Source organism: Apodemus sylvaticus, chromosome 13, assembly GCF_947179515.1.
Source record: "Apodemus sylvaticus chromosome 13, mApoSyl1.1, whole genome shotgun sequence".
NCBI classification, from domain to species: domain Eukaryota; kingdom Metazoa; phylum Chordata; class Mammalia; order Rodentia; family Muridae; genus Apodemus; species Apodemus sylvaticus.
This window is the reverse complement of record NC_067484.1, coordinates 75,509,906-75,523,706: the sequence shown is the minus strand read 5'-3', so window position 1 is coordinate 75,523,706 and position 13,801 is coordinate 75,509,906. Positions and strand designations below refer to the sequence as shown.

Genomic DNA, 13,801 nt, shown 5'->3' with positions numbered 1-13,801 from the left:
ATTATCCTCATTTTGCCCTGAGTTGTGGAGATCCTGAAGCTTTGACTCAGCTGGGCTGCCTCTTTCACAAGTTCCATCTGTAGATGATACAGATGTTGGATCTGGGCCATGCGGTAGCCATGCTGGTCAGCGCACCAGCTCTCCCGTATGCACACCACCAGGGCAAGCCTCCAGCACTGCTTTGCTGGGCCACCCAGTGCTGCCCTTGGTGGAGGTAGGGTCCTCTCTCCTGCTCTCATGCCCTCAGGGACAGCTCAACTGCACCCAGTGTCCAGTGCCAGCTCCATCATGCTGCCCAGTCAAGGTGCAGGGCCCACTCTCCCAAGTGCTGCATCTTAGCCTGTGAGGGGCTGGACTGGCTCTCACAACCTCAGGCCTGGCTCACCCAGGCTTCTCTGTCAGGGCCTGCTCCACGGTGTTGCTGAGGTGAGGTACAGAGCCCACTCTCCCAAGTGGTACAGCCAGTGAGAGGTCAGCGCTAGCTAGCTCTCAGGAGCTCATGCGCTCAGGGCCTGCTCTCCTGACTACCCAGGTGGCGAGGGGCGGGGGGAAGGCATCATCCCTTTCACAGCAGGTGAGTGGCCAATGGCAGGGGCCAGCTCTCCTTCTCTGTCCTTCTCTGTCCTCAGGGTTGTTTCACCCAGACCACCAGGGCCAGCTCTGCTCTGCTGCCTGAGCAAGTCGCATGGCCCACTCTCCTGAGTGCTGCCACCTGTGAGAGGTGGGGACAGCTCTTCAGTGAGGGGTGGTGTCAGTTCTGCACAGCCCCTAGACATCCATGTGGTCCTCAAGAGTTGCCCTGACCAGGCACATTCCTATGTTCTCTAGTGGTGCCGTAAGCCACAGACATTTGACATGGACCCTTGCTGCTGTGTAGCCCCAGACTCAGATATAACCCTCAGTGGCAGCTTGGCCTTGGACCTCACCATGGTCCCAGGTGACAGGGCTGGCCACCTACAACAGGCTGCTCCTCTTGAGGTTCTGGTTTGATCTCACTCCATGATGCTCAAGCCTCTCCCCTTGTCTTTCTCTCCCTTCACACCACCACGAATTCTCACATTGTGGTCACTCCTAGTGCACACTGCCGCAGGCTGCCAGTCCCCTGGGTGACATCCTCCGTCCACACTGCACAGCATGGCATTGTGACAAGGGTGTGCCTTAGCCCTGTCTGTGCCATGCATGTGCCAGAGGGCAGGTCTGTGGGCAGCGCAGTGCTCCACAGGTCTTTCCTCCCTCCTGAGCTGCACTGCATGGTGGTAGGTGGGGCTCTGTGTGTCTATGTCCCTGCCAGGCTGTGGGGCAGAAGACAGGTCTATGCTCGTCTTTCCTTGCCCACATCATGGCATAGGTGAACATAGGTCTGTCTTCCCCTCCTGCTCTGGGCTGCTGGCATTTGATTTAATTTTTTATGTCCTAGGCATGAGATAGCTTGGCTTTGGCCACCAGGCCAGGTGTCAGGCTAGAATGAACAAAGGCCTGCCATCTGCTCTGCCCCTGACGGGTCTAAGAAGCAGTTCTCTTTATTCTTAAGCAGTGTGCAGATGTTCTTTTCACTGTCTGCTGACTATACAGGTACAAATTAAATCAGGCTAGTCGGGCTTCGTGCAGGATGATCTGGGAGAGACACCATGGTTAAAGTGATTCCAGGAGCACACAGCATAACCTCATTGTCATCCCTTTACACCAAGGAAGGAAGGATTTCGGGACCCTGACTTTTGCATTCACCCCAAGATCTAAATAACATTAAAAGTCCCACAATCACCCGGAGGCCAGCTGGGAGCAAGCAGCATGCTCTGGTGAGTCCGGCCCTGCAGAGTGGGGGATTCAGCCCTGAGGCCTTTGGCGGGAGCCTTCAGGCCTCAAGCTTTGGGCTCGGGAACAGCCTGGGCCATGGCACCCAGTCTCCAGTAAGTGCAAGAGGCCAGCAGTACACACAGAGGCCGGCTGGGAGCAAGCAGCATGCTCTGGTGAGTCCAGCCCCGCAGAGCAGAGGATCCAGCCCTGAGGCCTCTGGCGGGAGTCTTCAGACCTCAGCTTCGGGATCGGTAACAGCCTGGGCCACTGCACCCAGTTTCCAGGCAGTGCAGGAGGTCAGCTGGGCAACCGGAGACTAGCTGTGAAGAGGAAGCTTGCACTGGTGAGTCCAGCATTGACAAGAAGACCAACTAATACCAGTGAGAACTAGATGGCAAAAGGCAAACGTAGGAACGTTACTAACAGAAATCAAGGCAGCATCTGAACCCAATTCCCAATTAGAGGCATGTCCTGGATACCCCAACACTGCAGAAAAACAAGATTTGGATTTAAAATTACTGACCATGATGCTATTACAGGATCATATGAAGGACATAAATAAATCTCTTAAAGAAATTCAGGAGAAAATGGATCAAAAGTTAGAAGCCCTTACAAGGGAAACACAAAAAACATTGAAAGAAATTCGGGAGAATACAAAAGCCAATAAGGAGGAAATGCAAAAATCACTTAAAGAAATACAGGAGAACTTTGGTCAACAGACTGAGGTCATGAAAGAGCAAACACAAAAATCTCTTAATTACAGGAAAACACAAACAAGCAAGTGAAGGAGCTAAGCAAAAACCATCCAGAATCTAAAATCAGAAGTAGAAACAACTAAGAAATCTCAAAGGGAGACAATTTTGGAGATAGAAAACCTTGGGAAGAAATCAGGGGACATAGATGCAAATATCAACAATAGAATCTAGAGATAGAAAAAGGAATCTCAGATGCTGAAGATACCATAGAAACCATGGACTCAATAGTTAAAGAAAATGCAAAAAACTTGTAACCCAAAACATCCAGGAAATCCAGGAAACAATGAGAAGACCAAACCTAAGAATTATAGGCATAGATGAGAGTGAAGATTTACAACTTAAAGGGCCAGCAAATATCTTCAATAAAACTATGGAAGAAAACTTCCCTAACCTAAAGAGAGAGATGAACATGAATATACAAGAAGCCTACAGAACTCCAAACAGACTGGACCAGAACAGAACTACCTCCCGTCACATAATAATCAAAACCCCAAATATACTAAACAAAGAAAGAATATTAAAGGCAGTAAGAGAAAAAGGCCAAGTAACAGATAAAGGAAGACCTATCAGAATCACACCAGATTTCTCACCATAGAATATAAAAGCTAGAAGATCCTGAGCAGATCTCATGCATATTCTAAGAGAACACAAATGCCAGCCAAAACTACTATACCCAGCAAAACTATCAATCACCATAGATGGAGAAACTAAGATATTCCATCTTAAAACCAAGTTTACCCAATATCTTTCAACAAACCGAGCCCTACAAAGGATAATCGGAGGAAAACACCAATACAAGGAGGGAAACTTCACCGTGGAAACAGCAAGATAGTAACCTTCTTTCATCAAACCCAAAAGAAGATAACCGATCAAATGTAAAAAATAACATCAAAAATGACAGGAAGTAATAATCACTATTCTTTAATATCAATGGGTTCAATGCCCCAATAAAAGGACATAGACTAACAGACTGGTTACGTAAACAGGACCCTACACTTTGCTGCATACAACACACCTAAGTGTCAAAGGCGAACACTACCTTAGAGTAAAAGGCTGGAAGACAATTTTACAAGCAAATGGTCTCAGGAAACAAGCAGGAGTAGCCATTCTAATATCAGATAAAATTGACTTTCAACCCAAAGTCATCAAAAGAGACTCTGAGGGACACTTCTTACTGGTCAAAGGAAAAATACAACAAGAAGAACTCTCAATTCTGAACATCTATGTTCCTAATGCAAGGGCACCCTCATTCATAACAGAAACTTTACTAAAGCTCAAAGCACACATTGCACCTAACACAATAATTGTCGGTGACTTCAACACTGCACTTTCCTCAATGGACTGATCAGGAAAACAGAAACTGAACAGGGACACAGTGAAACTAATTGAAGCTTTAGACCAATTAAAATTAACAGATATATATAGAACATTTTATCCTAAAGCAAAAGAATATACCTTTTTCTCAGCACCTCATGGTACCTTCTCCAAAATAGATCATATAATTGGTCACAAGACAGACCTCAACAAATACAAAAAGATGGAAATAATCCCATGCCTCCTATCAGATCACTATGGAGTAAAAGTGGTCTTTACTAGCAACAAAAACAACAGACATACACGTGAAAACTGAACAATATTCTACTCAGCGATACCTTGGTCAAGGAAGAAATAAAGAAATCAAAGACTTTTTAGAATTTAATGAAAATGAAGACACAACATACCCAAATCTATAAGACACAATGAAAGTAGTGCTAAGAGGAAAACTCATAGCCCTGAGTGCCTCCAAAAAGAAAATGGAGAGAGCATACACTAGCAGCTTAATCACCACCTGAAAGCTCTGGAACAAAAAGAAGCTATTTCACCCAGGAGGAGTAGAAGGCAGGAAATAATCAAACTTAGGGTTGAAATCAACCAAGTAGAAACAAAGAGAACCATACAAAGAATCAACAAAACCAGTAGCTGGTTCTTTGAGAAAATCAACAAGATAGATAAACCCTTAGCCAGACTAACCAAAGGGCACAGAGACAGTATCCAGATTAACAAAATTAGAAATGAAAAGGGAGATATAACAACAGAAACTGAGGAAATTCAAAAAATCATTAGATCCTACTACAAAAGCCTATACTAAACACAACTGGAGAATCTGGAGGAAATGAACAGTTTCCTAGACAGATATCAGACACCAAAATTAAAGGGGATACAAATTGGATAGGAAGAAGTCAAATTATCACTATATGCAGATGACATGATAGTATATTTAAGTGACCCCAAAAACTCCACCAGAGCACTCCTACAGCTGATAAACAACTTCAGCAAAGTGGCTGGTTATAAAATCAACTCAAGCAAATCAGTTGCCTTCCTATACTCAAAGGATAAGCAGGCTGAGAAAGAAGTTAGGGAAATAACACCCTTCACAATAGCCACAAACAATATAAAGTATCTTGGTGTGACTCTAACCAAACAAGTGAAAGATCTATACGACAAGAACTTCAGGTCTCTGAAGAAGGAAATTGAAGAAGACCTCAGAAAATGGAAAAATCTTCCATGCTCGTGGATTGGCAGGATTAATATAGTTAAAATGGCCATCTTGCCAAAAGCAATCTACAGATTCAATGCAATCCCCATCAAAATCAGTTCTTCACAGAGTTAGAAAAAGCAATTCTCAAATTCATCTGGAATAACAAAAAACCCAGGATAGTTAAAACTATTCTCAACAATAAAAGAACTTCTGGGGGAATCAGTATCCCAGACCTCAAACAATACTATGGAGCAATAGTGTTAAAAACTGCATGGTATTGGCACAGGGGCAGGCAAGTGGACCAATGGAATTGAAGACCCAGAAATGAATCCACACACCTATGTTCACTTGATCTTCGACAAAGGACTGAAAACATCCAGTTGAAAAAAGATATATCCTTTTCAACAAATGGTGCTGGTTCAACTATAGGTCAGCATGCAGAAGAATGCGAATTGATCCATTCTTATCTCCTTGTACTAAACTCAACTTCAAATGGATCAAGGACCTCCACATAAAACCAGACACACTGAAACTAAGAGAAAAGAAACTGGGGAAAACCCTTGAGGACATGGCCATAGCGGGAAAGTTCCTGAACAGAACACCAGTAGCTTATGCTCTAAGATCAAGAATTAATAAATGGGACCTCATAAAATTACAAAGTTTCTGTAAGGCAAAGGACACTGTCAAAAGGACAAATCGGCAACCAAGAAATTGGGAAAAGATTTTCACCAACCCTACATCTGATAGAGGGCTAATATCCAGTATATACAAATAACTCAAGAAGTGAGACCCCAGGGAACTAAATAACCCTATTAAAAATGGGGTACAGAGCTAAACAAAGAATTTTCCCCTGAAGAAATTCAGATGGCCAAGAAAGACCTTAAGAAATGCTCAAAATCATTAGTCATTAGGGAAATGCAAATCAAAACAACCCTGAGATTTCACCACACACCAGTCAGAATGGCTTAGGTTAAAAAATCAGGAGACAGCAGGTGTTGGCGAGGACGTAGAGAAAGAGGAACACTTGTCCACTGCTGGTGGTGTTGTAAGATGGTACAACCACTTTGGAAATCAGTCTGGAGGTTCCTCAGAAAACTTGACATGACACTTCCGGAGGACCCTGCTATACCTCTCCTGGGCATATACTCAAAGGATTCCCCAGCATGCAATAAATAACATGCTCCGTTATGTTCATAGCAGCCTTATTTATAATAGCCAGAAGCTGGAAAGAACCCAGATGTCCCTCAATGTAGGAATGGATACAGAAAATGTGGTATATTTACACAATGGAATACTACTCAGCAATTAAAAACAATGAATTCACGAAATTTTTAGGCAAATGGTTGGATCTGGAAAATATCATCCTAAGTAAGGTGACCCAAACACAAAATAATACATGTGGAATGCAATCTCTGATAAGTGGATATTAATTAGCCCAGAAGCTCTGAATACCCAAGGCACAATTAGCATAACAAATGACTCCCATGAAGAAGTAAGGAGAGGGTCCTGATCCTGGAAAGGCTTGATCTAGCATTGGAGGGGAGTGTCAGGACAGAGAAAAAGGAGAGAGGTGATTCGAGAATAAGTGGAGAGAAAAAGGTTTATGGGACATATGGGGAGGGGGAAACTGGGAATGGGGAGATCATTTGGAATGTAAACAAAGAATATAGAAAATAAAAATATATAATTAATAAAAACAAAAGTCCCACAGTCTTTACAAATTCTTAACATATTAAAATTTCAGTCCCTCTTAAATATCCAGTCTCTTTTAAAATCCAAAGTATTTTTACAATTATAAGTCTCTTAACTGTGGACTCCACTAAAATACTTCCTTCAAGAGGGAAAAATATCAGGGCACAGTCACAATCAAAGCAAAGTCAAACTCCAACTCTCCAATGCCTGGGATCCATTCGTGATCTTCCTGGCTCTTCCAAGGGCTTAGGTCCCTTCTCCAGCTCTGCCCTCTGTAGCACGCACCTTGTCTTCTAGGCTCCAACTGTCTGTACTCCACTCCTGCTGATGTTCCTGGTGGCCATCGCATAGCACTGACATCTCAAAAACACTGCTGTCTTCCACTGCAACTAGGCTTCACCAATAGCCTTTCATAGACTCTCTTCATGGTGCCAAGCCTCAACTCTTTTACATGACCCCTTCAGTCCTGGGCCATCAATTTGCAACTGAGGCTGCACCTTCACCTGTGACCTTCCAAGGCCTCACAGCACTGAGCCACAGCTGCTCTTCATGCCTTCAAAACCAGTTCCACCTGGGTGACTCTTTCACATTACCAGGTACACATTACCAAGTCCAGCTACAGCACGAGATACAACATTGGCTGTCTCTGGAACACGGCTTCTGTGTGCTCTCAGAAAACACTGCCCAGAAGATGTCATCTCAGTGATGCTGGTCTCTTCTTAATCACCACTAATTTCTTAGATCCAGCTAACCAACATCAGTAGTCCCAGCAATGCAAAGATTTTGTTTTAATGGTTCTGGAATCTTGTTAATCAGCTGATTCTTCAGCCTCAGTTAAACAAATCCACAGAATCTTCACAATCAAAACAGCAGCAGCCCTGAGAGTCTTTAATCTTCCCTCTGAAATTTCAAAGCCAGGCCTTCATCTTCTGCACTGTTCTTAAAATTATCTTTCAAGCTCCTATAAAACATCCCACAGAAGCATGTGTGGTGGCGCACGCCTGTAATCCCAGCACTTGGGAGGCAGAGGCAGGCGGATTTCTGAGTTCGAGGCCAGCCTGGTCTACAGAGTGAGTTCCAGGACAGCCAGGACTACACAGAGAAACCCTGTCTCAAAAAAAAAAAAAAAAAAAAAAAAAAAAAAAATCCCACAGAGCTCTTAACATCCCAGTGGCTCTTCTAGCTCAAAGTTCCAAAGTCCTTCCACTGTCCTCCCCAAAACATGGTCAGGTTGTCACAGGAATACCCACTATGTTGGTAACAATTTATCTTAGTCAGGGTTTGTATTCCTGCACAAACATCATGACCAAGAAACAAATTGGGGAGGAAAGGCTTTATTCAGCTTACACTTCCACACTGCTGTTCATCACCAAAGGAAGTCAGGACTGGAACTTAAGCAGGTCAGGAAGCAGGGGCTGATACAGAGGCCATGGAGGGATGTTACTTACTGGCTTGCTTCCCCTGGCTTGCTCAGCTTGCTTTCTTATAGAACCCAAGAGCACCAGCCCAAAGGTGGTACCACCCACAATGGGCCCTCCCGCCTTGATCACTAATTGAGAAAATGCCCCACAGCTGTATCTCATGGAGGCACTTCCCCAGCTGAAGCTCCTTTCTCAGTGATAACTCCAGCTTGTGTCAAGTTGACACACAAAACCAGTCACTTGTCCACTTAACTGTACTTCTCTCTGAGATTCTTTTTATATTGCTATTTCTGGGCTTTCTCATTTAGTTTGATTATATACGTCCTACATCACACTTACTTATTTGTTGCATTATAAATCTCTTACTTTCATTTTGTATATTTTCCTCTCAGTAATAAAGATCCATAGACTCAGAAAGGTCTTCTGACCAGCTGTCTCCATTGTGGTGCTCTTCGGGTGCCTTTGATGTGAGGTGTTACATGATTCTCCCATTTAAGGTTTGATTCCTGTTGATTTAAGCATATGGCTGACCTAATCTAGAGATTTTACATAACCAAGAGAAAATTCTGGAGGAAAGCAAATAACTCTTTCTGAATAAAGTTGAAAGATATTTGCAATCTCAACTTAAAATGATTTTGAGTTTCAAAGATACAGACTTAATGGTACATAATTGCATTCTTGACTTTGACCACCCTATTTTGGAATGCTGTTCTTTCACCTTCTTGCTTCAGTAGACCTCTGGCACCAAACAACATGGTAAACATGTATCTAGAGTCAGCTCTATGTCAGGCACCACAGGTGTCAGGCTTGGGTCTTGAGTTTCCTACTGTCTTAGCAGAGGGGTGACCTTGGTTCACAGAGGAGGAGACAGCTTGAAGACTCCACAGGTCACTGCTGCTACTAGGCAGCACTGCATTCCTGTGCATTCTGGTCTGATTCCAAAACCAGAGTGTTGTCTCACTCACAGTTCTTGCATGGTACCCTGCTTTTCTTTCTGACAGCCAGATCATTGCCTAAGGTCCTGTGTATCTGTGGGTAGCTGAGAGGGCGTTTCCTTCTATATGTGGTAGAACTTATTCATTAACTGTCATCGGCTTTCAGTCAGTGTCTTGCTTTTGCAGAGTGCTCTTATGCCTGCCCAGCTGTTCTTTAAGACAGAAGATGGAGGCAAATACCCAGTTATTTTCAAGCATGGAGACGACTTGCGTCAAGATCAGCTTATTCTTCAGATCATCTCCCTCATGGACAAGGTGAGCATAAGTCTGTCAGCAGGGATGTCGCCTCACTTTTATCATGTCCATGTTCACTGACACAGAAGCATTGGTGTCATCTACTTACAGTGCTACAAAGCTCAGCAGTCTCCATTTGATATTGACCAAGCTTATGTTTATCACTGCAAAGTGGCTGTAATGGCAAGTAGGGTTGCACATGTCCATATAACATTTTTCTTCAAAGTTTCATGGTGTTGTCAGATCTACTGAGTTAGATGTTTGCTGAGTGCCATTCCTGTCTCTAGTTTGGAGTAACCTAGTTCCCCTTTGTCTTTGTTTCCACCTTTCATGGCACTTTCTGTTGCAGAAGGTGAGCACGAAGCGTTAGGAATAGCGGTGATGTTTATTGACAGAGTATAACATATTCAAAATAGATAAACCATGTCTTAGAACCCAAACAGATGAGCTCATTCTAGCACCAAGAGTTAATGAGTTCCCCTTAAGATTGCTCCTGCGCCTTTATTGTGTGACTGTGGACAGTATGTTTCCACGAACCTGCTTCCTGTGGTCATGACATTCATTTCCTGTGTTTTATCTTTCGATCAAAGCTGTTGCGGAAAGAAAATCTGGATTTGAAACTGACCCCTTACAAGGTGTTAGCCACTAGTACAAAGCATGGTGAGTTCCCTTTGCATCGTGATCACCTTCTTCAGATTCCGGTCAGTAACTTTGCCTTTAAAATTGAAAAATCATTAAGAAAGTTACAGCATGAAAGAGCTTATTCAGAGAACTGAAGACATACGCAGTTGTCCTTCCCATCTTCCTGCCCTCCACTGCACCCCACCCCCAGCCCTCCTCCTTGTCCTGTCATGTCCCCTCCTCTTTCTTTTCACCCATTTTGTTCATTTCCCCCGTCTTCTTCTGTTCCCTGAGTCTTCCTTGTCCCACTCCCCCCCCCCTTTGTTTTTTACAGTGATACAGGAGTGTGTTTGTAATTGAAAAACGTTGCCTAGTAATTCTGTGACCAGCATAAAGTCGGTACAGTATGCCCATGGGAGCCTTGGCTTCTCTGGTAGGCCAGCCCAGGAGGAATGCAGGGCCTCGGCCTTCCTGATGCACCGGGCTGTGGCGAGCGTGCTGTCTAATGCATTAATGTTTCTTTCCATGTAGGCTTCATGCAGTTCATCCAGTCGGTTCCTGTCGCCGAAGTTCTTGACACAGAGGGAAGCATTCAGGTAATGATGTCATTAGGTCATACTTACAGCTGACGAAGGAAGACTCTGTTACTATTCAAGTCTCCTTTTTTCTTGTTTCTGCAAGTCTTTGTTTTCTTCAGACATAAGAATTCATTGTAGTTGGAAGTTACGCTTTTAGTCATTGCGGAAGTTCAAGCCTTTGAACTGTACATGGCACATGACAGGCTCAGTATCTATAAACACATAAACTAAATCTCACCCTCCCCCATACACCATACTAACTAAAGCTTAGAGCTATATTCTGCTCCCAAATGCAGATACACTATAATTTATTTAGCCATTAATAACATTTTTAGTTATTTTCAGTGTTCATTCTTAAAATAAGTTTACATGAAATATTTCCCTCAAACATCCTTTGTAAGGTTATGCCCATATTGTAGCAAATTTTGAATCTGGGGAACTTTTTTTTCTGTTTTCTTTTTTATTTATTTATTTATTTATTTATTTATTTATTTGAGGTCTTGTGGGGGAATTATGCTTATTTCATCCCCTTAGAAGAAAGAATTGCCTTCCACATCACTCTGCTATTTTTCACCTGATGCTGCTCTGGGCTCTCCCTCTGGCCACACCAGTCACGTATCTCTGGGGTTCCCCCAGCTGTCAGTCCGTGCTTGTCTGTGATGGTGGTGCTTGCGTATGCTCCTTTGATAACATTTGGCTTAAGGACAGATTTCCTCTGCTGAGTCCATCCACAGCTGGTGTTTGTAGGTAGCTTAGCAGCTCATAGGTCATTTAGTTTTAGATTCCATTGTGTTCACAGTAGTTTCACCTTTTCCCTCTCCATCCCTGAGAACACAACAGCGCCCATCAGGAAGGTCTGGCATGCTCCTCACAATGACATTTCTAGCTCTCAGAATCTCAGTGTGACTTTCCTCTGTCTTTTCTTGATTGAGTACAAGGTTGAACATTTGAAGATGCTTGTAGTAGTCCTTCAGAGAAGTGTTCCCTCTCATCACATCGTTCCTCTGGGGTTGTTTGCATTTTGATCAGTGTGTATGAATTGCCCATATATTCTAGATATAGATCTTTCCATACATTCATGCAGTGTCAGAAAGCTGAAAACAGAAGCCTGGGCCTCAAGTGTGCTATTAAATTCCCAAGTCATGCTGTGTGTTTAAGGCTCCCATTGGGCATTGCTCATGATTGGGTAATGCCTGACTTGCTTAAATGTGTTCATCTGTAAACTTGCATATCATATCTTTGCAGAACTTTTTCAGGAAATATGCCCCAAGTGAGACTGGACCCAATGGCATCAGCTCAGAGGTCATGGACACTTATGTTAAAAGCTGTGGTAAGCATTTTGGGCTGGTTTTCTGTGGGTGTGCATGAGTAAAGAGAAGCAGGCTATACCGATGTTGCTGCAGTAATTCATAATTACATTTTAAGATCTAAATGTTTTATAAGAGAAAAATAAAAAGGTGTAGGTAGTAAAAGAAATCCGTGGGCTTGTGGAATGGCAGTAGTGACATCGGACTGCAGTTGGTCACAGTGGGCACAGGCTCCCTCAGTCAGCTCACTGCTCTCCTGTGTTAGTTCCCGTTGAAGACTTCCTGCCTTGAACCTTTATCATTAACTAAAGGATATGGAAAACCTCAGTCAGAAATAATACTCTCATTAATGCTAGGCAGCTCTAACAGTCCTGCTTGGAGAGCGACTCTCATGGCCTTTGAAAGTATTTGTCCTGAAGGAAGTAGACTGTGCTATGGACTTTCTTTATAGTTTTCTGACACGTGTGCCAGTCACCATGCAGCTTCTATTCACAAGCACTAATTTTCTTTCCTTTATGGTATGATTTTATAATGATACTTTTAAAAGAGAGATTAAAAAGAGATGATACTAAGCTGGAGTATTGGCCAAATAAGCTAGTTGTACTTTATGGGGTGATTGACAGTTTACCTTATATCTATTTATTTAGATAGTCACCTGTAGCATATCAATTTCAATGACAAGTTCTAAATGAGTATTTCAGCTAAGGTTCATGAAGCTTGTTATTTTAAAAAAATGATAATTTGACAAAAATTCTTGAAGATTTGTTGTTGTTGCAAATACTAATTTCTCTAGTGTTCAGGATATAACAGAGCCAGAGGGGCTGCAGCTTCCTTAAGTTGGTGGGGAAATTGGAAACAATAATAACCATGTAGAAATTAAAATAGCACTTATCACTCTTATGGGCTGTGTGCAACCAAAGTGCTGAGTATGTCTTTCCCGACTGATTTCTTTCCAGCTGGGTACTGTGTGATTACATACATTCTTGGCGTTGGAGACCGGCACCTGGATAACCTTTTGTTAACAAAGACAGGTAACAAGTCAGTAGAAGATATGTTCTGTAGTGTTGATTTTTTTTTTAATTGTAGAATCAACCCATTAACAAAATAATTTGCACACTTACTGGTAAAGTATAGGTCCTCTTAAACTTTCTAATTCATTTCATTTTTGTATGTGTATGTGCATGTGGTTGTACATGTGCCATGGTGTGTGTATGGATGTCAGAGAGCAGCTCTCAAGATCCAGTTCTCTGCCTGCCGTGCGGTCCATGGGATCCAGTGGCAGTCGCTAGGCCCACGAGGAAAGTGCCTTTAACTGCTGAGCGTCTCACTGACCCAAGATTGTCCTTAAGTCCCTGAAATGGGGCACTGGAAGGACACTTAGGGGAAGCCCCGCCTGAGGAAGAGCACATTCACAGGGAGCCTCTGCATGTGGAGCGTCTGTGGAGAGCAGCTGCTCCTGCTCGTGGGCAGCCAGACTCTGAGGAGCAGCTCAGGCTAAATTGTTCCTTCTCCTGCCCATTTCCTCACACCAGCAGCTATCTCAGGGTTTTCTCTTCCCACTGAGGACAAGGGACACCTATTCCTTTTCCTTCTTCGTGACAACTTACTAAGCCATCTGTTTGTTTGACTTAGAAGTCTTTCCTCCCTCAGCCTGCAGGTTCCAAGCTCCACCACCCACCTGACCTTAGCCCGCACGCACCCTTACACGCAGTTCCTGAGCCTGCAGCTCTACAAATCACTCAGCCCATTGCCTCAGCTTGAATAGCCACTTAGGCCAGCTGCTGCCTTCCGGGATAGCTCCCTGCACCTTGTTCTCCCCTCCCTTCCCATCAGCAGGTAGCAGCCCAGTTCCCGAGACCTGCTCCTGCCTCTGCTGGCTCCACCTC

General features: G+C 43.6%; 1 protein-coding gene across 2 annotated transcripts in view; it reads left to right on the top strand.

The window, feature by feature from the left end:
* Pik3c3 (phosphatidylinositol 3-kinase catalytic subunit type 3) overlaps nucleotides 1-13,801 on the top strand; it is an 83,008-nt gene that overhangs the window by 43,338 nt on the left and 25,869 nt on the right. For both annotated transcript variants that reach the window (XM_052155221.1, XM_052155220.1), the window contains 5 exons: nucleotides 9,302-9,430; nucleotides 10,000-10,069; nucleotides 10,562-10,626; nucleotides 11,854-11,938; nucleotides 12,872-12,946. In XM_052155221.1, the coding sequence (XP_052011181.1) occupies nucleotides 9,302-9,430; nucleotides 10,000-10,069; nucleotides 10,562-10,626; nucleotides 11,854-11,938; nucleotides 12,872-12,946 (424 nt within the window). The remainder of the gene's footprint in view (nucleotides 1-9,301; nucleotides 9,431-9,999; nucleotides 10,070-10,561; nucleotides 10,627-11,853; nucleotides 11,939-12,871; nucleotides 12,947-13,801) is intronic.